The 25545-nt window shown below is 42.8% G+C and overlaps 1 protein-coding gene and 1 non-coding gene across 3 annotated transcripts; both read right to left on the bottom strand.

Moving 5' to 3' along the window:
- Window positions 1–214: 214 nt before the first annotated feature.
- On the bottom strand, window positions 215–25545 carry CTDSP2 (CTD small phosphatase 2). 2 transcript variants are annotated; one of them, XM_031941056.1, is made up of 8 exons: window positions 25174–25545; window positions 6429–6577; window positions 6127–6165; window positions 5410–5511; window positions 4542–4598; window positions 2908–3000; window positions 2617–2802; window positions 215–2270 (listed from the first exon to the last, which is right to left on the bottom strand). In XM_031941056.1, exons 1-8 carry the CDS (start codon window positions 25235–25237, stop codon window positions 2145–2147), a joined length of 816 nt encoding a protein of 271 aa, XP_031796916.1. In that variant the 5' UTR covers window positions 25238–25545; the 3' UTR covers window positions 215–2144. The 2 variants fall into 2 exon arrangements, with proteins under 2 accessions (XP_031796916.1, XP_031796915.1); XM_031941055.1 differs by lacking the exon at window positions 25174–25545 and adding an exon at window positions 23929–25068.
- On the bottom strand, window positions 3221–3370 carry MIR26A (microRNA mir-26a). The gene has a single exon (NR_105737.1). It is a non-coding gene; the product is annotated as a microRNA mir-26a (primary transcript).

Below are 25545 nucleotides of genomic sequence, written 5' to 3'. Positions count from 1 at the left end.
AAGCTCCTAATGGCAAAAACAGGTGGACTTGGACCAGATGTCAGGAACGTTTTCACTATTGCTCACTCAACCTTGAGAAGCTAGTAGTTAACAGCCTGGAGATAAGTAGGATTAAGTTCAAAATCTACCCCCTTTCCCCTATTTCTGTGATAGCTGGCCATGGAATTTGGCATCAATTATAGGATTGATAATAAGGGATTGGTTTTTTTGGTGATTGTTTTAAAGGTTTCTGTCAGCATCCAGACTTACCCTCCATTTATACTCTCAGAATCAGTCTTAGGAAATACTGCCACAAAGAGAAAAAGGACGCTGGGGAAATTCTGTTTTATATCTACATTGCTTTTGGGTCCCATGGCACCATCTTGGTATAAAACCAAGGAGAAAAGATGGAAACCTGACAATAACCATGGAGGGACTTAGAATTGGCACCAAAGATTAGGATAAAGGGGGATTTTAACTGTAATGCACACAAAAATACAAAAAGCTGCTCTCCCCTTCATCTTCTCATCCAGTTGGCCATTTCTTGAAACTCTCCCCACCCCCTCCTCCAAGAAAGCATTTCAAAGTCTAAAAGAATGCCAGGGGGAAGAATCCTAAGTTTTAAGTGTACTGTACCTGAAGCAGTGTGGAGTTTCTTCAGGGAAAGGTAGGGAATTTGGCTCCTAATTACCTCTTAGGTGATCTTCCTTTAGGTTCCACACCACACCCATTCCGGCAGAAGCCAAGGCTATAGCAGAACGTGATTACAAGACAGTGCTGCTTACTTGGGGTTTACCTTATGAAATCCCAAAAGTGCTTCCCATTATATCAGAGCTCTCCAAACTTAGAAAAAAAAATCTATTTTTTTCATGTTAATTAATAAGAATGAATGCTTTTTAAAGAGTCCCTGACATCATGCAGATTCTGAAGTGCATACAGATTTTGAAACCTCACACCTGAGCATGCCCTGGCCTCCCTTCCTTTTCTGTTACTATAGCATTTGCAGGAAGCCAGCACCACAACAAAGAGAACCAATTGTTGGTTCTTGCTATTTATTTCCCATCTATAGGACACAGGTGTGTCCTTGAGGCTGCCCATGCAAAGACCTCACCATCCTATCCCTTCCCAAATTCAACTGCTTGAAAGATGAAATGGGAAAGGATTCTGCTCAAGAAATTCAAAGAGTTTCCATGGCATTATAATTGCTCCTTCCTGCTCCTTTGAAGAAAGATCCCTGAAAAAAATCATTCTCTAGACTTCTCTCAAGATCTATAATCTGATCCATGACTCAAGAGTAATAGAGATTCTGGCTTTCAAAACTCCTCTTGAGGACTAGGAATAAGCCTCTGACTCTCATCTCCCAATTTTTAGAAGGAAAAACTTTAAAACAGAGGCTCATCAAATGAAATCAATTCTCTGTCCTCCTTAGAGCATAGGGGAGATAGCTTGCCCGGTGGTTTCAGAAATGTAATTGGGATGTGAAGTAGAGGGAAAGGGCCCCCCAAGTCCCAGGCTAGTAGGACAGGCAGGAGCTCTTGGCAGTGGTGGCCCCTTGAACCTGATGCTCATGACCATGTCTGTGAGGCCAAGGTATAGGCTCATAGGATGTTTTAGAAACCTTTTTTCCCAAGGTCACCACAGGACCCGAGCAAAGTTTTTCAATAGTGTGCGTTTGGATCTGGTGCCAGTTTGCCTGCATATTATGCTGAGAGCAGCATATCCCCACTCCTTGGCACAGGCCATGCATACTAGGGAAGACTCAAGGTTTGGCAATAGAGCACTGAATGGTCTTTGTTCCCATGAGAGGTCAATGGCTCTTGGATTGATTCTCTAGGGAGATGAGCTCTGGCTCAGGGGAATTTGAGCCTTGATCGTTCGACTCTTCCCCAACCTGAATCATCGTATCAAGGCGAGAAGGTGTCGGTGTCGTACACATACACACATATACATGCTCATTAGTGTGTCTCTCTAGTGCCCAGTTCATGGAGCAGGGGGTACTAGTTGTCAGCAGTCTGCTGTTTGCCCATATTGTCATCTAACCTGCCCTAACTCACTTTACAACTGTTTCTCCCTGCTTCCTGTTTCCGCCATCCCTTCCTGGCTGATAGCGAAGGCACAGTGTGTCACAGTCCCCTGCAGTCCTAGACTCTGCTGAGCTTGAGAAGCTATGGTGCCCTCAGCTGCCCAAGGCTGGTATAGACATCTTCTGCTTCACTTAGCTCCTCAAAGATGGGGATCAAATTCAGCAGCTCTGTGTCTGCCATGTCGTCAAACCAGGATTGCACAGGCACCTGTGGAAGAGAACCAAACAGAATGAGGTGGGCAGACAGAGGTAGACTGCACCTTGGATTTCCAGTGGACAATTCAATGTATTCAGGATTTCCACCCACCCTCTCTCCAATGTAGGTGATATTAGCCTTTCTCAAGTTAGGAAAGGTCACCTTTGGAAGTTACAAAAGTGACTAAAATAACTTCCTGGGTATGCCATAAGCTCTAGAAGACAAATTTCTCTGACTCTTAACACTGCCTTTCCCCAGATCAACTTATCTTACACAGGATGTAAGCCTATTAAACCCTTCTCCTCCATTTTAACGATTAGCCAAGGGCTGGGAAGAACTGAGACGCAAGTGCACTCACTGCATTTTCTGGGTGGAAGATGTATGAGGCAGGAGAATTGTCTAATATCAGGGTTTTTCTCAGATCTCTCCCTAATCGGCTGAGGTCCTTGACATAGCAGCCCTGGTGGAACACACAAGACTCCCGGAAGAGGCGGGCCCGGAACACACCACACTGGTCCAAGAGATCGGTCACAGGGTCAGCATACTGAGTAAAAAGAGGAAATCTCTGTTTGGCTCAGCCCTTCCTTCCCTGTGCACCCCAGGTTATCTAGCAAAGGCACCTGCTGCCCTCCACCCTGTCCTAGGATACCTTGGCAAGGCTGGCAGTGAAGAGGACACACTCAAACAATTCCCCCATTCGCCTCAGGAACTCATCCACATAAGGCCTCTTAAGCACATACACCTGGAGAAAACCAGAGGGAACTGTGAGAAGGGGGACACCCAAGTCGTCTGACTCTTTCCCCAACCTGTTCCAAAATACATGTGCTAAGACTTCACTTTCCCTAAGCAGCTGGGCTGCCACGAATAGAAACCTTCAGCCCTACTGATCACGGCTAGGCTGATCAACATCACTCACCTATTATTTTATCACTAGATTTCATCTGTCAGCTTGGGCCAAAACCATTCCATGGCCCAGGGTAGAAAATGAAAACATGGTGGGCAAGCACTAGGGGAATGTCTTGGAATACTTGCTTCTGGCAGGGTGCAGTCAGCTGCCTCCAGAAACAAGTAATCAAGAATAGGCCTGCAGCTGGACACAGCCTATCCTGGATTACTTGAACCTGGCTGCAGCCTTTGCTGGATCTTTCCGTTTTCTTCAGCTCTGGTAGTACAGTCTGTTGGAGTCACCAGTAGGCAAAAAGTGGCCTTGCTCTTAAATTCCACCTCCTCCAAAATCATTCCAGAATTGATGGGCAAAAGTCCCCATTCTTGCTCCCAGTGTTTCCTCTTAGAAGTTCATTCCTTTTCTCCAGCTGTTCCTATTAAGTACTTATCCTCTCATCCTCCACCCCTAGAACATTTATCTGTGGCTTCTAAGTACATCTAGGTTTAAATGTTTTTACTTTTGCTGTCCGCATGTTACAATTAGCTGTAAGAGCTTACAAAGTGTCAACTGATCTCTGCTTTTCTTCTTCTTCTGCAACTCATCTTACACAAAGAGTAGCTAGAATGATGTTTCTGAAATAGTAGTCATGTTATTCCACAGCATCCCACTGCACCCAGAGCCTTTCTTCCAAAGCTGGACCACCTCACCAGAGTGACTCTTGCTACTGTGTAACATGAAACTATAGCCAGTATGCTCATTCTTTAGAAGCACATTGTTCCACAAATGCCATTTTGTCAGATTATGGCAGCCTCCTCCTTTCTTTGATGAAGCACCACACCCAGCTCTTTCCACCTTCATACTCCATTGGAAGGTCTTCTCCAGAAATCCACCTCTCAATTATTTCCTCTCACTTTTCATTACATCACTCCAAACTTGTATATTCCTTGTCCCGTGACTTCCTCTGTGCGGTGTTTTGCATGTGGCCAGTCTTTTTTATGAGTGTATTTTGTGCTCCTAGTTTGAGGGCTCTGACAGTCAGACGAGGTCTCTCTAGGTTCCTAGGATGCCTAGCTGACCAAAGGAGATGGCTGAAGTGCTTACACAGCACCAATCCCAGTAAAATGGGTAATAAAAGCCTTTTCCTGCCATGACAGTGATCATCAGGAGAATGGTTTTCTTTGCATTCTCAATAGGCCATAGGGACATCAGAGTCTACTCTGAAGTCTGTCCTGATCCTTCCAGGCTTTTTGATTGGTTATTGCTCTGGCCAGGCAGGCAGCCTGATAAATTGCTGATCTTTAGTTTATTCCCACTATCATATGTTGCATATACCCCCTGATGCACAGTGATTTCTGGTCCCAGGCCTCAAACCCATCAACATGCAGGGTCTTGCTTACCTGGTGTGTTGTTCCCTCAATCTCCACAGGCACTATAAAGTCAGCATTGTTGATTGGCTAGAAGGAAGAAAAGTCAATGAAGGGGTCAACCTTGCAGAAAATGAGGAGTCCATTCTCAATTGAGTCTTGGTCCCATTTTGGACTTACTGATAAAAATGGCAAGGAAGTTCTCTGTCATTGTTTGATAAGATAAACAAAATCGAAAAACACTACTCACACTTAAAACACTGCAAACCCCACAAGCACTTTAGCACCTTCAAACTGGTCTAGGAATACTAGGCCCACACAGCAGCCACACCCATGTTTGCACTTCTCTTTTCTCTTCCCAGATAGAAAGTAGGATGTTGTTTGAACACCTGGAAACCTAAGGAAGATTCTTTCTCCTTTTTCTCCCCTGATCTAAGCAGGGGATAGCTTAATTACATACATTCACTAGGCTCATCCTTTGCCAAACCTTTCTCCTGTGTTGTCTTTCCCTCCCTTCAAGATAATTTTGCCAGGCTCACATAACACCAGTATTTAGGTGAAACTAAAAGATTCTCATGAAAACTAAGAGAAAGGAAAAGAGAAGAAGACTTGCTGCTCACCTTATTTATATCCTATATTTGAGTGAGGGTAACTACAGCATTAAGCTTAATGAAGGGTGAGTTACCTCCAGCTGTGTATTTGGCAATCAGAGCTTGTGAATGTGAGATACTCTCTAAGGGGAGTCCCTCTTTCCTGCCTGCCTGTGCCTCTTCTTCATCTCCTACTAGGTGTATGGCACTCTTCTAGTATCTTAATTTCTGCCTCCATTATTCTTCTCTATATCTCAGTAATCATGCTAAGCTGAACATAGGAACAGTAAGGGGATGAGAAGTCAAATTACCTTAAAGGAACTATGCACGAGGGTCTCGTCCAAGTCAATGACCACGCAGATTCTTCCTTGATCTTCTTGCGTTACCTCTGGAAGCAGGCATGTTCCTGGGATCTGGAAACAAATTCAAGCTGCTATGACTTTTCCAAATGAGAAAATCAGGCTCTTCTCAGGAAAATTGGGAAGGACAAAATCATTGCAATGGCCTGCCCAGGGGTAAGAAAGTTTAACTGGCCTACAAAATAGACTCTAGGATCCGCTCTGAGAAGGGAACCCTTACAAGAGAAAGGAGTCAAAGAGAATACTGGATAAGAATTAAAAACGTTTTCATTCCCGGAGCCCAGTTATGTATTAAAACTCTAGGTAGAGCAGATTCCTTAATTTCCTAATTGCCCCAGAGACATAGTCTATCAGAGAGGAAACTGAAAATTTCTCCTTGGGAAATGAAATTGCCCCAGGAACAATCACCAGTTTAGCATATTAGACAAAGGCATCAATTTCAAGATGGAAGGATTTGTAGCATCAGTAAAAACACTTGGCTCCCTGGATTCCCAGGGAAAAGGAAATAGTCTTCACCCCCATAGTGTACCCACTGTCTTAAATCAACCCCCTAAAGCCAACCCTAGGGATTTTCTAGCTTTCTAATAAAGCTTTCCAAAGGACAGGAAGTTGGCCTGGGCATTTGGTTTGACTCAGGGCCATAATCAGAATGGCATTGTTATAATTTACCTGGTAAAACTGGTACTGAAGACACTGGAGCAGATCAGACTAGAAAAAAAAAAGGGAAAAGTGTCAATGAAAGAAGCTCCTATTTTCCTTTTTTTGTTTTTTATCATTTCCCAATCATATGACAGTCAATGAGGGACATAAGTGGGTTAGGGAATTATGGAATCAAGGCAACAGTGGCTGAAACCTAGCAGTCATGCTAGAGAATTAGAAACCTACTTCTGTCTTGTTCAGGCAATGTTTTTACATTCTCATGATCTTTTCTCTACCAGTGTCATCCCTATCTCTCAGATCATCCCTATTACCTTGGCAATGGTGTTGGTTTCCTCCTTGTATGAGACAAGCTCACTGCTGCAGCTTGACTGACCAACATGTTGGGAACTGAAGCAACAGAAAAGGGCTTTAAAGATGTTACGTCCACGAGGCTTCTTGGGAGAGGACTTGGAGACCAGACCTAGAACAGAGAGGTTGACAAGGTGTGGAGCTGCAGTATCTAGATACCATTCCTTCCATTTCTATGGGATGCCCACACAGTCTCTTGTACTTATTTATTCCCCCAGCATCCTCATTCAGTGGGTAAAGAAGCTTGAAGATTCTGATACAAGTGAATGAGGTACAGAAAGGATTTGCTCTTAGTCCTAGAGAATAAAGCCAGGGTAAAACAAGGTATCCTGTTCCCAAATTGATGTGCTACTTTATCCTGAAGCTGTGGCTTCTGGCACCCAATACATTGAAGCCATCCCCAAAGTTACACTGATGAAGACCAAAAGAATGGCAGTAGTTGGGAAGTTCAGGTTCACACAAAATCAGATTTTCCAGCCCATTAGTTGATTTACCCAATGTCTCAGCAACATCAGCCTCTAAAAGCCCAGGAAAAACCATGAACTCTGAGTATCAAGCTATATTTTTTTCCCCTCAAATCTCCTCCATAGCCAACTTTCTCGGAAGATGCAAAACTAACTTTCAGGTACATACTTGCATTGGCTATCTACAGCAATTCTTGGATGCCTTTTTCACCTTTGCTCAGCAGACTGTGTTCCTTTACCACCAAACCAACTTAAATTTGAGGAATGCAGTTAATTTAACATTAGATTAATCAGAGTATTTATTATCTGCAGGACTAACCCAATAGTTCAATGGCTCTCTTGCTGTCACTATCTTTAATGCATATGTCTGTCCTACCTATGTCTGTCCAACCTCTGTAACCTCTATCCATTTCTTCCTTAAATACATAAGGAAGTCCACTTTTATATGCCAGGGACTTTCTAATCCACTGTCTAGAAAAGCACAGTAGATTAGTCAGTTACACTTGTCAAGCAGTGTGGTGTAATGGAAAGAACACTGATTTAAGGGTCAGCGGATTTGAATTCAAACCCTGTATTGCCCTTTCTATCTTGATGACCTAATTCCAATCACTTCACTTCTGTAGGTTTTGGTTTCCTGATCTGTAAAACAGGAATGATATAACACTTTACTTAGATCACAGGATTTAGGGGAGGATTGAAAACATGTCCCACCCCACATCTACATTTCCTGCTTTATAATTTAACAAACTTCCCTTTATTTTAGACTTCTTTCTCTCTTGTTTCTTCCATTTCCTATCATCCAGTGATATGGTTCTCACTGCACCCCTCTCTTCTGCGATACTGCATTCTTGGTCATCCTTTCTAAGTATTGATCACACCGTCTCTCACACTACTACCTTCTGGCCTCTTCCTAACTCATTAATCCCAGAAAGGAGCCTGAAGAGTTCTTATTTCTATTGCAGCAACCTCTTTCTTTGAGATTTACTCTATCCAAATTTATGGTCCAATAGAAATCCTGGTCATAGTTATCTGTTGACCTTTTGACATTACTCCCTATTTTCTCAATGTACTGAGTGCTTGAGCCATATTCTCCCCATCCAATCAGACCAACTCCTGCTCTGACACCAAGGACTTCAACAAATATGTTGTTCCTTCATTTAGCCCAGGGGTCCTCAAACTACAGCCCGCAGGCCAGATGTAGCAGCTGAGGACGATTATCCCCCTCACCCAGGGCTATGAAGTTTCTTTATTTAAAGGCCCACAAAACAAAGTTTTTGGTTTTACTATAGTCCAGCCCTCCAACAGTCTGAGGGACAGTAAACTGGCCCCCTATTTAAAAAGTTTGAGGACCCCTGATTTAGCCTAACATTAAAATCCCTCGGTGTATTCAATTTCCTCGACCTATTCTCCACTCTATCTCAGCTATGCAAGGGATGGTCACATCCTTAGGCTAGTCATCATCTGTAACATATTCATTTCCATGATTAAGGACCCTAAACTTTCTAATTCAGTCAGAATCTTTTATCCTTCCACTTCTTATTCCTTACTTCTCTTATTTGTCTTCACTCTTTCTTCCAATCTCTCCACCCCTCAGTACTTTTCCTCCCACAGCATCACTCCTGCTCTGGCTACATTCTCCTTCTTTCCCAATCTTAGCTCTATAGTCCTGTCCCTGCTCAGGCCTTACAAAACCCAAATCTGGGCTGCTCTAATTCACAGGACTCTGAGTTCAGTTGGAGGAATTCACACAATGATGCTATTTCCTCCACTTGTATATAATTTCAGCAAGTCCCTCCCTATAGTGAGGTGCTCTATCCCTCTTCACCAACAAAGCTATTCTCCTTTCTCTTCTGTTCTCAAGTCATACACACTACTGCTCTTCCCACATTCTACAATACTTAACTGAGTAAATCAAGACAACTTGTTGGGAGCTCCCTCTTTTCTCTCTCCCTCCCTCTTTTTCTTCCCCCTTCCCCCTCACATCTTAAAGTCTCTTGACATCATCCTCTGCTATTGCTTCTGATATTCTTCTGAAGAGGTAGTCATTCCCATCAAGATCAATCCCTCTATCTGTCGCCCTGATCCCTTCCCCTCCAGGACTTCTCCAGTAAATCATGTGCACTATAATCTCTATCTCTGATTTCCAGTGTCTATTTCCTTGCCTGCTGCTTACAATATACTCAAGCCTTCTCTATTCTTAAAAAATCCTCACAAGATCTTAATATTCCCCACTACCAAATGACTATTAAATAGCTTTATTTTTTCCCCCTTTAGTCAAATTCCTTGAAAAATGAAGTCTATTACTTGACATTTCTACTTCCTCCACCCCTTAAATAAGATTGGGTCTGTTTCACATTCTGAATGGTCCTATCTCACCACTACTTAGCATTGGAACTTTGACCTGTTCTATTTCTGTCCAGGTATGGACACCTGACTGGCTTATCCCCCTGCAGCTCACAACTCCTAAACTCAAGAGATCCCCTAGCCTTAGCCTTCCTAATAGTAAGGATTACAGTTGTTAGATTGCCCTTGGCCTCTCACTTTTGTCTATACCCCCAACAATTTGACCTCTGATCTCACCATTCAATTGAAATTGCTTGTCCCAAAGTTACCAATTGATCTGTAAATTGCTAAACTTATTGGCCTATTCTTAAAAAAAAAAAATTTCTCCCCAAACTTATTCATTTTCTGAAATTCCCTATTTCTGTTGAAGGTACTACCCATCCTTCTAGTCAGTTAATGTTTACAACCTTGGGAGTCATCTTTGAGTACTTATTCTTCTTTAAACTATCTCCTCATGGAAAATGTTTCTACCTCTACAACATCTCTTAACATCCATCCCTCTTTTTGTCATTCATACAGCTATCTGTTCATTACCTCTCACCTGGATTATTGCCATACTGCTTTCATACTTCAACCCATCCTCCACATAGCCACTAACATTGAGTTTTCTAAGGTATAGTTCTGACCATATTTCCCCATACCTCTAAAATTTTGCTATTATTTTTGGGATCAAATACAAACTTCACTGTTTGGTATCTAATGCTCATGAGAAACCTGCTCCTTCTTACCTTTCCAGGCTTCTTCTTTTCCTTTATATGGTCTATGGTTCTGGCCTGCTTGTTTTTGTTTTTTTTTTTTTTACCCTTTTTTCTGTGGCTTTGCACTGATTGAGCTGTATGCTTGGAATATTTCCTTCTCACTTTCCCTTGTGGAATACTTTGTTTTCTTCAAGAATCATTCCAAACTTCATGTTCTCCATGAAATCTGCCCCAATACCCTCAGCCCCTGGTGACCTCCCTCCTTCCTGAAATAGTTTTATATTTATTTTGTGTATGTGTATATTCTGAATATTCTTAGTACTTCTCCTATTAGAACATAAGCTCCTTAAAGGCAGAGACTTTTCACTTGTCTCTGCATCCTCCTTTTTTTTTTTTTTTTTTAAATATAGAGGCTTTCACTTAACAAATGCTTACCAATGGATTAAAACAAAAAAAAAAAATGACTTAAAAGTTGTTTTCCATTTCTGAATACATCTGATTTTGTTCTCTTTCAAGTAGCATGGCTACAAAGTTGCCTGCAGTCTCAAGAAACAAGTAATGCTAACTCCTCGTCAGTAGGTGGTGCAAGAGACTCACTTAGAATAGCAGTGGGGCCAAGGCTACAACAAGCCCTATTATCTGTGAGAGATTTATTCGAAAGGAAATTCATAATTGAAATATCCCGAGTTCTAAAAAAAGTTTATCCTAGGTCTTTTAGACAACTGACCATCAATTCAGAGTTGGAAAGCAACTAAGATCTGATCCAGACCCACCGGAAGAAAATGAGGCCCAGCGAATAACTTATCCAGTGCCATTCAGAGTTGCGGTTAGAAGCCAAGTCCAATGGACTACCTCAAACAAGCGTAACAGGGTAAGAGCTAAGACTTATTGAACGTTTACAAAGTGAGATGCTTTCTTGAAAACATTCAAAGGGTAGGCAGTATAAAAATTATCTCCATTTAAGAGATGAGGAAAAGGAAGCTCTGAAGGATGCAGTGTTCTTCCTCTGTCCCGTTCCAGTCCCGTACCCTTCCCCCTCCCCCCCCACCATGGTCACAGAGCTATTAAAAAGTCAGTTTGTTTTCCACTCTGCCTGTTGCCATCAAACCAACTGGCCTAGCCTGAGTAAAAGTTATATGGAAGCAAAAACAAAAAAACAAAAACAACAACAACAAAAAAACAAAGAATAAATAAATATCTGGGTCTTTGTTGGGCAGAGATTCAATGAAAGCCCTACAATGTTGAGGGTTTTTTGGTGAGGTGGGAGGGGAAGGATGAAGCTTAGAAGGTGAGGCACTGGAAAGATCACAGATAGTTCCAGGGCTCTGACCCAAATGTTCACCCAGACTTCATCTTCTACCTTATCAGAATTGGATTCTTAGAACTGAAATTTCCACTTCTTACTGGGCAGCCTTTATGGTAGCCCCTTCTGAGGAAAACTACAAACTAGTCCTCTGGACCAAGAATGAAGCAGGAGTAGCAGGACAGTTACTGTCTGCACCAGATACCAGACAACCCTGCTCAGTAACTTAACTCCCATTCAACATGAATAACATGAAAGAGTATTTCCGGCAGGTGCAGCCTGGGTGATTGAGAGACCACAGACAGATGGTTTAAGTACCCACAACCTTTCCAATCAGCAAAGTTCAGAGTTCTCTCTTCTCTTCCACTCCCTGCCGTTCATCAACTGCCTAAGGTGAGCTGGGGCCAGAGTTCTCTTGTATTACTCCAATATCTGAAATCATGAAAACAGTAAAGATCTCACCAGCACAATGCTACTAAATGGTTTTTTCAATGTACCAACCTGGGAAGCTCATTCCTATCTGCCCAGCTCTATTCTAGAATCACAGAATCTCAGAAGTGGAAGGAACCCATAAAATCTTGGTTTCAGCCATTTCCAATGCTAAGCATAAGATGGCTTAAGTATACTTGGGGCTTTTGCTCCATCTCTAATGAATGTCTACATAAGGCTAACTATCCAGACAGAACACAGCAGTTAGTATATAAGAGTAAAGCTCATTGGCTTCTTGTTTTTTTTTTTTTAAATTTTAAAATGTGTGTGTGTGTGTGTGTGTGTATTATATAACAAGAAATCTAGTTCTAAGGCAGTCATCTTTTATACCTGCTCTGCTTTGATTGCAATGACACAGCACAGAAGAGGGAGCCATAGCTTAAATATTAAGACCAGAACCACAATCCACAGCTGGAGACTAAGCTCTCTGCCAAAAAAAATTTTTTTAAGTCAAATATCCTGAGCTTCTTTCCATGATAGGATAAACCAAAAGAGCATTCTGTGTTTTCTAAAGAGAGCCAGGGAGTGAAAGGAGGAAGGGTTGCTACTCTAGGTCAAACAAAAGCATCAGCCACAGTGAGGTCCCAGACCGTTAAAACTTTTCCTCTGGTCAGACATTTCCGTCTGACTAGCAAGAGTGCTGGGCTTATGTTCAGATTAGCCTGTCAGGCCCTTTCCCCTCTTCAAGCTCTGAAATCTAAAGGGATTGAGGATCTCAGGTAAATATAACAAAGACCATTAGTTGATGAACTTTAGAAAAAGAGTTTTGATCCCAAGCTAAGACCAGATCTGATCTTTGATTTAAATAGGGCCACAGTCCTGAAGGAAATCAAACAAGGGTAACTTCTAGACCAGTGGTTCTCAAACTCTTTTTCTCAGTATCTTTACAGTATTAACAACTATTGAGAATAAGTCCAAAGAGTTTTTGTTTATATGGGTTACATAATAGATATTTATCATAAATAGGAAAAAAAAAACTAATTTTGAATTTGTAGACCCTCTGAAAGGATTCCAGAGACCCTCCAGGATTCACTGCACCACACTTTGAGAACCATTGTTCCAGACCTATCAGCAAAGTCAATTTCACTAGCAAAAGGCTTAATGGGCAGTGGGAGGGGTGCAAAAAGGTTTCTGTCTATGGTCTTGGCTTCATTTGTGGGAATGGCTGATCGTTTACTTCCCTCAATTTTCTCTACAATTTCAATTTTGGTGGATCTGTTCCTTTATGTGTGGCTCTCACCTCACCATGTAATTCTAACAATTCACACCTTCTCATGTTGAGGATTGATAAAAAGGGACTTGAATTTTTAGTCAGGAGAGGCAAAACATGAAAGCACTCAGGTTTTAGCTTAGTATAAGGAGAAAAACATCAGACCTAGGTATGAGTTTAGTGGACAAAGCCTAAAAACTTTATGGCTCAGTTTCTTCATTTATAAATGGTGATAATAATGATCTTACCTACTTTTCAGGTCACTAATAGAGATATGTTGCCTTTAAAAACAACTTGGGCAGCGTTACACAAATTCAAAGTATTATTAATTTGGATAAATGATGGTAAATTATTTTACTCTTTTGGTAGATCGCAGCTCACCCCAGAGTAAGAAACTAGCAAGAAAATGCCATGGGTTGATCAGTGAGCTAACAGATCCTGCAGTTCTGGCCTAAGCTTGGCTCTACCTGAGCAGGCAAAAGAAATGCTCGAGGGTTGGGGAACCTTGCTCTCATACACAGTCTCATTGGCAGCCCTGCATTTGTTCTCCAGAACAGAGAACACAAGGGGAGGAGTGCAAGGACAATAGAAAGCAGCCAGTGGGGGCTGGGAAGGGGGGGGGGGGCTTCAATTCTGGCTTTGTTTAGCTGGTTTAAAGGGAAAGAGAGAAACTCCACACCAGAGTGGATCTGAAACTTCAGTCAATTAGCCTTTCAAATCATTCCTTTCAATTCAGCCTCAGCTATTGTGCTCCTCAAAGCCAGGTGCAGGGAACTGTCTTCAAGCAGAGTCAATGGAGAGGAGGGCAAGGTGGCAGCACTGGGGTTAGGGAAGAGATGTTCTCTTCAGGCATGGAAGACAACTGATCTGGGCCAGGGATCTTGGATTGCTCTCCTTACTCTGCAGCACAGCCAGACTTGTAATTTTACTATATGCTAAAGGTTTCTAAAGGCTGAAGTCTGAGGGGGAAGACTTTTCCAAGGAGCCAACTCCTCATTTCTATTTTTCCAGCTCCTACTCCAGGAACATTTTTAATTTTCCTTCTTAAAGGCACCTCTTTGGATAAGGGGTGTTCTGGAATTGGAAGAGTCCCCACATTGGCAAGTTGAGCTGTTGTCAAACACCTGCTTTCTCTGATTCTGACATCTGTTTTCAGGATGGGGAGTACAGCAGACATAGCCTGGTAAGAGGGAGCACCACCAGTTGGCCACAAGCACAGGCTTCACAGCAGGAGAACATGAGGCCTCCTACAGGGTTGGAGAGAGGTCCTGAAGAACAGTATACAAAGTGTAAGAGAGGAAGATGCCCAACTGGTTCTAGAATCAAATAAAAGCCTATTTCTGATGACCCACTGACCCTCTGAAAATCAAAACAATTCCCTGACCCTCTGTGAGAACTCTAACTCTTCAGTAAGCATATTCACAAGTCATATACTAATGAAAAGAAGAAAAATCAGAATAAGTTGAACTTGATCCCTAAAATTCCCTATAACTCTAAAATACAATGATTCAAGCCTATATTGGAGTGGCAGTTCTACTGAATGCAAAATGACAAATACCTAGTCAAACCCCATGTAATCCCCACTTAAAAGAAATATGCTAAACAGGTATCTGCTGGGCATAACATATTTACATGGATGCTCAGTATCTTTGAATAGAAGAGAAACACCAGAAGAAAATTTCTAACTGGGTCATTTGGTTCCCATCACTCACACTTATACTTTTTCAGAGGGCAGAAATGCCACCTGCCAGGAATGGTCTGAATGTTGGCATTGATGCCACCTCCGATCCCCTGACTCATATCCCAGCAATGGCATTGGTCAAATACTGGTTGTTCATGACAAAACCAAAGAAGGAATCTGAAGTTCTTTACTGTCTCTAAGAATCTAATAAGCATGGAAATCAAAGAGGTATGTTTTTTCTTGGTTCATTCCCTCAAACATCTTTTCTCCCCATCTTCTCCCTCAATGGATTCCTCCTGATGGCTGAGTAAAGAACAGGCTACGATTTGGCCACAAAATGGCCTCTTCAAGGGGATTCCCCTAGGCTACTGGTAGAGGAAGAAAATTGGGAACATTTCCAGCTTGGCCTTTGGCTCCATGCCTTAGATCTTGGAGGCAAAGCACAACTTTCTCAGGATCTGTGGCCTGTGCCCTCTTATTCTAAAAGTCGGATTACTTCCCTGGTTATCTTTAAGGAATCAACTCTAGCAATCTCTAGATGCCCTGATATGTTAAGTGGCAAGGTAGGTACCTCTGAATACTAAGCGAGATACTAGGAAGCATAGACAAGGGGCAACCTCAAAGACCCAACTGTCATACAAAGTTGAGGACAGAACAATGCCATAAGCAGAGGAAATAACATCAAGCAGGAAGCCGTAGGGTTTGGTGAAAAAGACACTAGCTCTAGTCAGAGGATCCTGATTCAAATCTTGTCTCTGATACTACCTATATGGAGCCTAATAAAGTCACTATCCCTGACCTCAATTTCCTAATGTGTAAAATGAAGAGGGGACCAGATACCTACTGAGGTTCCTTCTAGCTCTATAGCCATGATCATAAGTTTTTCCAAGCCACCTGAGAACGCCAGCACAAAAACAAATTGGGGACTAGATGTGCAGTTTCCTTTTTCAGTGAAGGAAGAAGGAAAAAGTGGAATTAAGCAAACTTTTTTTCTAGGTCTCCTCAAAGTTTCTATATGTTTAAACCTTGGAAAACTTGTGCCCTTCATGGGATGAGGTTCTCCACATGTAATGACTATCATGAGGAAGATCTTGTATCCCACCATCATCTTTTCCTCTGGGAAGTGATGGTGTGCTTAACCTCTCCTTTGCTTTTCCTTCCCTAGTCTGTGCTGTGGACGAGTCAAGGGAGACCTGGATCCAAAATGCAATCTGCTGATTAAGCTAGTCTTGAAATGGACATGGGTGGGAAGCTGGAGGCAGAGATGTGGAATGGGATTGGAATAATCGCTCTGGCTCCTGGCCTCCTTCCCTGCTCACCAGGCATCATTAAAGGCACTATAATTCTGGTTCTGAAGATGACAGCTTTAGGATTCCCCAAATGGTATCTACATAGTATCAACTCTTCAGTAGCTTTGTTAAAAAATACAAAAGCTAAAACCACAAACTCAAAAAATTGCATTTGGGTACTTGTAAAAAAGTACATGCTATAATGGGAATGGGGGCAGATGAGAAATAAAACTTCTTACTAAGCACTGTGTTTTCTTTAGTTCAACGTTTCCTGGGAAATGTTGGGGGTGGGGAGGGTGAGAAAGAGCCATTCATTGGGCCAGTAGACATCTGAGTAAGCTTAAAAGAGTATGTACACATCCACTCCTCTCTGTAATGGGACAGGTTATGCTGAAAATATATGAAGTGGGCATGGGTAATAGGGAACCTTGATTTCCTTTGATGCTGGTGGACCCTGAAACACAGAGTTTTTCCATCTTTTTGACAAGAGTCCCATCCTGAAGGAAGAGAGACTTTCCTTGGCCAAAGGGATTCCTAAGAAAGCAGAGATTTGTTCATCAGAGGGGAAAAAAATCTTGTTATTTTCTTTTTTTCTTTGTTGAGGCAATTGGGGCTAAGTGACTTTCCCAGGGTCACACAGCTACGAAGTATTAAGTGTCTGAGGCTAGATTTGAAACCAGTTCCTTCTGATTCAGGGCTGGTGCTCTAACCACTGCACCATCTAGCTGCCCCAAATCTTGTTTATTTCTGAGATGAGATGAGACACTTTCTATCAGAATGAAGCATCAGCTTTGCAAGAAGTAGCTGTCCAAACAACTCAGAGGGGAAAGCAGCTGTAGAATGCTTAAAATAAATGCTGATAGTGTGATCCAACATAAAGGCTGGAAGCACAGGCTTCCTGCTGGGCCCTTTCTAGATTCAAAGGTCCTGAGGCCTTTTTAAGATATCCAGATAATCACATTAGGGAGGAAAATTCAGAAACTCAAGTGGGAGATGGTACAATTCAGTGGGAAAAGTGCTGGAATTAGTCCATGATCTAGGTTCAAATCTGTTTCTGCCATCTTACTGTGTGACAGTATGAGGGGTCTTTTGAGCCTAAATTACTTCATCGTAAAATGGGAAGTATTAAACTAACTGACCATTAGGGACTTTTCTTGCTCTACATCCATGCTTGTATGGGAAAAAATATCCTGCTTCAGCATTTTCAGTAGAATGTAAACTCTATAAAGGCTGGTAAGGCCTTTTCTCTAATTTTTGTCTCTATCTTCAGTGCTTACACATAGAAGACACTGAAAACTACTTAATGAATTTAATAAAATTGAAATTCAGCATCCATTTGAATTGACAAAAATAGGAAGACTGTTTGGACATTAAGTATTTGCAAAAAAGTGCACACACACTAGAGAATGTGGTGATGTTTTACTCCCAAATTCAACATGAACAGCAGTGGTATCAAGCCTTTCCTCAGACACTTCACTTCAGGAACTTCTTTTCTGTGGCTGGGGATCACTCTACCTCTATGAGATACAGAAAAAAGCCTGCCTGGCAGCTATGGAGATTAAAAACACTCTTCCCTCCTCCCTAGTCATTTCAGTTCTCAATTTCTGCTCTTCTGAGATCTTTAATTCTGAGAATTAAAAACTCTCATCAGATCAAGGAGAAACAGGAGTATGACTCCTTGCCTATTTCCAAATTTGTTTGGAAAACAAACAGCTTTGGGGTATGTATGTGAAGAAAAAGGAATTCAGTTTTTTAAGTGATGGGAAAATTGCTTCTACCAGTTCATTTGTCCTGAATTGTATTTCTCTTCCCCCGGGGTTGTTGCAAGTTAATAATCATTAAGAACTAGAACTTCGGGGTCTAGGGGTTTTAGACTATAGATGTACCATAGTGGTTATGTTTTAGGACATTCTTTAAACTCAAACTAAAAGATCAAAGAGTAGAACCCTTGGTTTGGTGTCCTTCTGAGTTCCAGAATTGAGGACTAGTCTGTAGTTTCCCCATGAAAGAAGAGTAAATGGTAGCCAGTCATCCTAGCAGCTTTTAAAAATTAAAGCTTGACATAGGAAAAGGGCCAGTTTGGAGGTAGACAAGTTAAGCTGAAATCCCAAGGTGGCCATGAAAGTCTTAGTAGGTTGGGCTCAGCTAAACAAATCAGGCAGGCCTAGCCTGGGTTAGAGAAAAATCTTTTATGCATATATACATACATATGTATATGTATATATGTATCCAGACACATGGGTATGCACCCTCCTAAATAGCAATTATTCTTTAGCTGCTTTACCCAATTCATGACCTATGAATGAATTCTTTCTGAATTATTACTCTAACTATAAACAAATAGCCTATGTTAAAACTTAAGCCCGACATAGCTGTAGTTAAGGTCAAAAAAGATAGGCCAATACGAGCTATAGGCATCCATCTCCTAATAGCAACATATAGCTTTAGGGATTTCTGTATCCCTCTAAAGAAACTGGCTTAGGAAGATCTGATGGTTAACAGGAGTGTATGTTCTCTGCTACAGGAAAGGCTCAGATTCCATAGAGGGAAACAAAGTAAGAGCCTTCCCTCTCCCTACTAACATTCTTTATCTCATCTAATGGAAGCAGGGACTCAAGCAAACTAAAGAAAAATAGTCAATCTGTAAGCATGTCTTTGGAAAGTCCTTTGAATTCTGTTAAATTCTTTCCTCTTTCTGTTCTGGTTCTTTCATCTAATATGGTTTCTTTTAGACTGGCTGAGACTCCTGGGTCATTTGAACAGAAGATTTTCAAGTTAAAAAGCCCTGTTAAGAGACCATGTTATATAATATTCCCTCCAACTCAGACAGATGGAGAGACATGCTTGAGGTTACACACATAGGAAGCAGGTGACAAAGTCACCTTGACATAGGTCTTGAGTTTAAGGTCTTTGCTCTTTCAACTCTACCATCCCAAATCATAGGATGTTCCTTCAGAAGGTGGCTCAAGGAGGCAAAATAGGTTTGCGACTGTGGGAAGTTACTCTTTTAATCTCTGTTTCCTTATCTGAATAATGACAGTTCTACTACCTACTGTATGGGGTTGGTTGGTTTATTTTTGAAGATACTACTTTTAAATTTTTCAGCTCTATATAAATGGGAGTTGTTATTACCTTTATGCTTATCTTCCTAATATCCGAAGCTTCTCCCCTCCCCTCCTTCCAGTTTTGTTTGTGCTAAGACTGGGAGAATGTGTATGTGTATATATGTGTGTGAATGCAACTATTCCCTTCATAACTCCCTCTTCCTTCCCAAAAAGTATTTTTTTGTGGGGGATTTATGATTTCCTGTAAATATCCTTAGGCTTGAAGTGAGCCTGGCATCCATATTATACTGGAATCACTTTATTGCTCTGGGATGATTAGGGTGGTGAAGAGCAGCAAAGGTGACAGAATATCAGATCAGATTATATGTCAGGAGCTGAAGCAGGCTATAGGATGAAAGCATAGAAGAGATAACCTGCTCCAAGGATCTTTAGGGGCTAAAGGACCTTGCGCCACATAAACTCCTCGATTTGGCTCTTAGAACATCCCCCCCCCCCCCCGTTTCCTTTATGAAGAAATAAGTACTAATTCTGAGACTCCAAGGTATTTTTGCTCTCGCTGAGTTCAGAAATTGGGGATCCCATCACTTCTGAACCAATTTACTGCTCCCTCCTAGGTGGTACTTTGAACTGGCTGGCCAAGATGTAAAAGCTTTCTTTTTCACTCCCACAGAATGAACGATGAAAAAAATCCAAGTTTGTAAGATTTCATGGGTCTAAGAATGAACTTTTCTAGATTAGCTAGTCTAACTGTTCAGTTCACATTGATTTAACCCTGTTTTTTAAAAATAATAAATGGTAACAACAAGGAAACTATATTATAGAACCCATCTCTTTTTTACTTCCAATGTTCAAAGTATTATTTAAAAGGCATCCAAATTTTATAGAAAAAAAATTGCAGTCTTAAAACAAGCTTAAGTCAGATTTTTTTTTGAAGTACAGCAAATTGTTACTACAAGTATTTATCATATTTACTTTTGAGACCAAGAAATTTTGAGGAAAAACAGTCCATTTCTTTCTCCCTGAGCTTGTCCTGCCCTCTTTCCTTACCACCTACTTATTTGAACCTTTGGTTTCTTCAAGATTAAGCTCAGATACTATTTTCATGAACTCCCCCATTTGTGAGTGCCCCTCTTCTCAAATAACCTTGTATTTACTTATCTACTATACATACTGTATTCCTCCTCCCATATGATCCTTGACAGAAAAGAGGTTGGTTGGTTGTTTTCCTTTGTATCTTCATTGCTAGGTAGTTAATAAATGCTCCTCTCACTACCAGTATTCCTCACTTCCCCTAACACCAAGGGGAAGAGTGTCTTCTTTTGGGAGGAGAGGGGATGGGGTATGTCTGGACTTGTGATTTTATCTGTGTGAGGAATTCCTGGTGTGAAAACTCCCTCTGCTACAAAGATCAGCATCTCATCTCTAACGTCTAAGTTTGGGAGAGGGGTACTGAGAAGTAAAGTAACTTAACAGGATCCATGAGTTAAGAGGAGTAAGAGAGAGGCCTTGACCCTGCTCTTCCCAACTCCAACTTTCTATGCCTGGGATCTTTGCCACCTCACTTACCATGAATAAAATCCTACAGCAAAGTCTATTGTTGCAAAGGAGGAATCTGTGTAACTAGGCTACTCCCAAGCCTCAGAGATGGTGGGAACTGATTTCTCTATTATGAATCCTCTTTTATCACAGATTCCTGATTTCTTCTCTGAGAAAGGCTCTTGATGACATACATGATCTAGTACTATTAAGACTATGGCTCAAGTCTTGACAATTCTTTATCCTGACCCTTGACCTCCCTCCTTACTTAGTCCTTTTCCAATTCAAAACATCAACTAAACACTGAAGCCAGAAGGAAGAAAAAGATCATATAGAGGAGTTTCGGGGAAAAGAATGGGGGTTATGTTGTGTTTGCCTTCCTCCTGCTCCCATAGGGTTTGACTCTTGCTCTTCTCTTGCTCATTTATTACTGAAAAACGGGAGTAGTAAACTCTGCTTTACCTCTAGGTCTTGTAGACTGGGATTTCTAACAAAATAGTAATTCTGACAAAAAGAACAAATTAATAAGTTTGTGGAGTTTAATGGGAAGGTATTTTACTATAGTATGCTCCCATATTATGTTTCTTTCTGTTCCCATAGACGTTTCCCTGGAGAGAGCTGGAGAGAGAGAACAGGAAATGCTGCTGAGAACAGCACCCCAAGATCTCTTTGGACTCTCCAAACAAGTAATCATTTTAATAATGCAGTAAACATGGAAGGCGGCAGCAATCCCATCAAAGTTTGGGGAGGGACCCCCAAGTATGGACTTAATGACTTCTGAACATAAACTCTCAAAGTTATAGAACTACCCCTTAGGGATCTGGCTACTTGGGAAGGCTCCAAGGGAGACAGAAGAAGGAGCCTGTTTGGATGAGGCCAGAAGGAAAGGGTGAGGCTAGGATTTAAAGGAAAGGGAATTGCTCCATGAGCAGGGCCCTGAATTCTAGAAATTGCTGACAGTGGCAAAGAACACTTCCTAGTATGACAACCAAACACATCAAGTGCTCAGATCCAAATCCAGATTCTTTTCTTGGTTCTAGCGTTTTTTCAGTTATCATTTTTTTTTAAAATAGCACATGCAATGGAAACGTCTTTGAGTTTAGTTTAGTTTTCTCCTGAGATAAGCTAGATTTTTTCCCTTACACAGGAGAAGAAAACAAACTCAAAAAAAAAAAAAAAAAAAAGTTGGTATTTATTTTAAGCTACGCATATTTTAGATTTCTAGATTTCTGATGTGACAACAGGAAACATAGGTTTATTCTCTTCCTGAAGGGAATGACCACAAACATCAAACAAGGAGGTCCCACAGGAGGTCCCAGCACTGTGTGTTCACTGGGATTATATTGGGTGTGTCTGCTTTAGGGACTTCTTTTCTCTGCTCTTAAATATACATCTCGGCAATCACTTCTGCAAAAATGAGTTTATCTCAGGACAGTCTTCTGACTAAAATTAATTTGACATTTAAACATTTTCAGTAAAAGACAGTCCAGTGTCCAATTGGTCCTAGGATGCCCTGAAAAGGAATTCCTCTCAACTGTCTTGAGAAGCCCAACACAGTTTTCTCTACCATTTTCAGGGATTTTGCTGTTTCTTTTTGTAACTACTTTTGATTTATTAATAAACCTCAGGCAAGGGCCTCAATGCTCAGGGAACAAAATAAGTAAATACATAAAATACAGATGAATTTAGGCTTTGGTATTTTTATTTAAAAAAATACTTTTTATACATACTTTAAATTTTTTTCCTGAATTTTAAAATACAGATGCTTTTGGTCTTTCTCTACTTTAACAAATCTTGGCTAAGAACAATTTGTTAACTAAGAATAAACTTCCCCAGGTCTCTTTTTTTTCTATCTCCAAATGTGATTTAACCCAATCTCAGCTGGTTAAAGATAAAGGATCTGAAGCATCAACAAGCATTTATATAAGGACTTACTAAAATAGCAGTGCCTGATGTCATCTGAAAGTAGACTTGGAATTTGTTACACATTAGGATCAGATAGATGTACCACAGTTAAAAGACCAAAGAGGGCATGTTGGAATGTAAATGGTCCAGAAGAAGGATAGGGAGAATGTGTGAGTAACCTGCTAGTTTGAACTATCTCAAGGGCTCCAGAGCTATCCAAGAAAAATAACCAATATAAACAACTTCACTGCCATTCATGAGCTAGGTGAGTGTTTTCTAATATTTAGCACAACAAAAATATGACTTGTATTACCTGTGTGATCTTGGGCCTCAGTTTCCCCCTCTATAAAATGAGGTGGTAGAACTAAGTGGCTTATACTTTTCAGCTTATATTCTAATTCTGTAATTAGTAGAAATTTATCAAGTCTCCTTTTGACTTCTGGCTACTAATATCCTCCCCCCCCCCAACCACCCAAATGCCCAAACCCCAGTAATAACCAGTTGCAGAATAGGAGAGGAGAGCATAAATAAGCTTTAAAAGAGTTGAGGGGAAAAAAAAGTTCTCTGTGTGACAGACTATCTAGTAGTTCTTATTTTCTTTATGTGTGGAGGTAGATATATTATCACATCATATACACTCAAATGATACCTTCTCTACCTTTTCATCATATGAGATGAGAGAGACCAGACTGCTGGGGCCCTTTCCCCTAAGGATTATCAATAAGGATTCCCACCTCTCTGGACCTTAACAAGCCATCACAAGTTAGTTGCTGGAGGTCTTGAATTCTCTCTAGCTTCACCTTAAGTGAAGGAGGGATCACAATCAGACAACACAGTTCAAGAATAAAGTACAACAGATAAATACTTTAAATTCCCATATCGAGAAAACAAAATTTTGTTTCCAAGTACAACAGTTTTAAAACACAAATTGGACACTGTAACCACTGCATGTGGTTCTCTAAAAAGCTTTTTGCTCGCTGGGAAGACATTTACTTAAGGAAGTGATCAGCTTAGAGAAGAGAGAGATGCATGAAGGGGGCACAAACTAAGCCCCCATTAATTCAAAGAACAGAACCCAGGAATGGCTATAAAACCCACCAAACCAGTTCTGTTTGCCCCGATTAATGAATGACAAGCATTCTGGGGCAGTTACTCTAGGAGAATGAGTAAATTTCAGATAGTCGGAGTTATTAATAGCAGGAATGATGTGAAGGGACATTAATTACCCTCAGCTCAGGCATGATACAAGGAGCCAAAATCTCCACACTCCCTGAATCAAAATACCTTATATCTTACTTTGGATCACTTTAGGAATGGATGAGAACATTCTCCCCCTCCCTCATCAGAGCAAGAGTGTCTACATTTAATCTTTTTGCAAAGGCCCTCCCTTCAAAAATATCTTCTACTTCCTCACTAAATGTTAAGCAACTCCCTCTTCTTGGCCCAGGTAGACCCAGTTTTTGATTTAAAGACTACCTACCGAAAAGAATTCCCTTCCTTCTCCCAGTGGAATGTCTTTCTAATCTCGCCCGACAGTCTCCACCCATTTTCTTCTTGTTCCTTTCCCAAAGAAAGAGTTGTTTGGAAACTGAAAGACAAAATGCCTGACCTCCTTGCCTTCCTTCTAGTTCTAAAAATCTACGATCTTTCTACCTTACTTGGCCAGTTTTGCCCTTAACCCCTACAATCTAGGGCTTATCTTCAGAGCCAGACCCAGGTCGGAGAAGCCCCTGCCTCCTTCCTTGGTCCCTCTTGACAGGACCACACTCCGGGGAGAGTCCAGACGCTTGACCGGAGAAAACTCCCACTTTCTCATTGCGCGATTCAGAAACACGCCGGGGTCTGATGCCATCAGGCGAATTATGTAACCGGGCACACGAGCTCCCGAGCTAAACAAACGGGCTCTGTGCGACGCTGGTTCCCGGGGGAGCCCGGTCGGGGAGGGAGGGGCCTCGGCTCCCGCGGCCGCTCGGACATACTCCTAGTCCCAGCCTAACGGGTGCGACCGGGACCCAGCAGAACCCGACGGACGGATCGCGGGAGGGGGCAGAGATGGGTGGGGCTGAGGAGCCGGTTCCCGGCCAGAGATGCTCGCGGGTCCAGACCGCCCCTGCCCGTCTTCTGCCCTCTCCTCCTCCGCTCTCCATCCTCGGGCTCCCGGGCTGGGAACTTGGGTCCCAAGTTCTAAGCGGCCGCGGCCACGGCCGCGACCGGGTCTGCAGGAAGGGTTTCGGGATTCCCCAAACCGGGAAACGGGGAGGGGGGAGGCGCGCGCGCGGGGGGGGGCGGGGGAACCAAGATTCCTGCTTTATCTGAGTTCCCACCCCATTCCAGAGCTCCCCCTCCCCACGGGGAGCGCGGGCCGGGCTGGGGATGAGTGGGCGGGACGGGCGCGGGGCCTCCCAGCGTGGGAGCCCGCCCGCGGCACCCCATCCTCCCCATCCCCCTCGGGCGGGGGCGGAAGGCCCCGGCCTGGGTGACAGCTGCCGAGCAGACCCGCCCCTCCCCCTCTCAGGGGTGGCGGCCGCCTTGGGCCCCTCGGAGGAGGAGGGTCGCCACGGCCATTCCATCCCTGCTCCCTTTAGGGGACGCCCCGCCCCTTCTCCCCGGAGGAGCGCCACTCCGGGGGCCGCCGCGGGCCTGAGGGGGCCTGGCCCCGGCTGGGGCGCCGCGGGCTGGAGGGGGCGGCGGCGGCAGTAAAGTTTTCCGAAGTTGCCGGCCTTACCTTGCTTGGTGAGCACCAGGGCGTCTTCCCTCCGCGCCTGGGTGATGATGGAGCCGTGTTCCATCTAACAACCCCGTGGGCCCGGGATGGGTGATGGGTGGGCGGGCAGGCGGGGACAGGGGGCCTGGGCGGGGGCCGGCTCTGGGGCTGCTGCGGCGGCGGCGGCGGCGGCGGCGGCGGTGGTAGCGGGGGAGGCGGCTCCTTGGGCTGTTCACATCCCCCTCCGTCCCCCTCCCCAAGGCAGAGAAGGGAGGCGGCCTGCAAGGAGGGCCGGCTGGCCGGGCAGCGGCTCCCCCCCCCCCCCCCCAGGTCCCCCCAGCCCGGATCCCCCGGCAGCAGCTCCGGGCTCCTCAGTTGGGGTCCAACATGGAG

This window comes from Sarcophilus harrisii, chromosome 5 (assembly GCF_902635505.1).
Source record: "Sarcophilus harrisii chromosome 5, mSarHar1.11, whole genome shotgun sequence".
NCBI classification, from domain to species: domain Eukaryota; kingdom Metazoa; phylum Chordata; class Mammalia; order Dasyuromorphia; family Dasyuridae; genus Sarcophilus; species Sarcophilus harrisii.
Note: the sequence above shows the minus strand (reverse complement) of the source record. Positions and strands in the feature narration are given on the sequence as shown.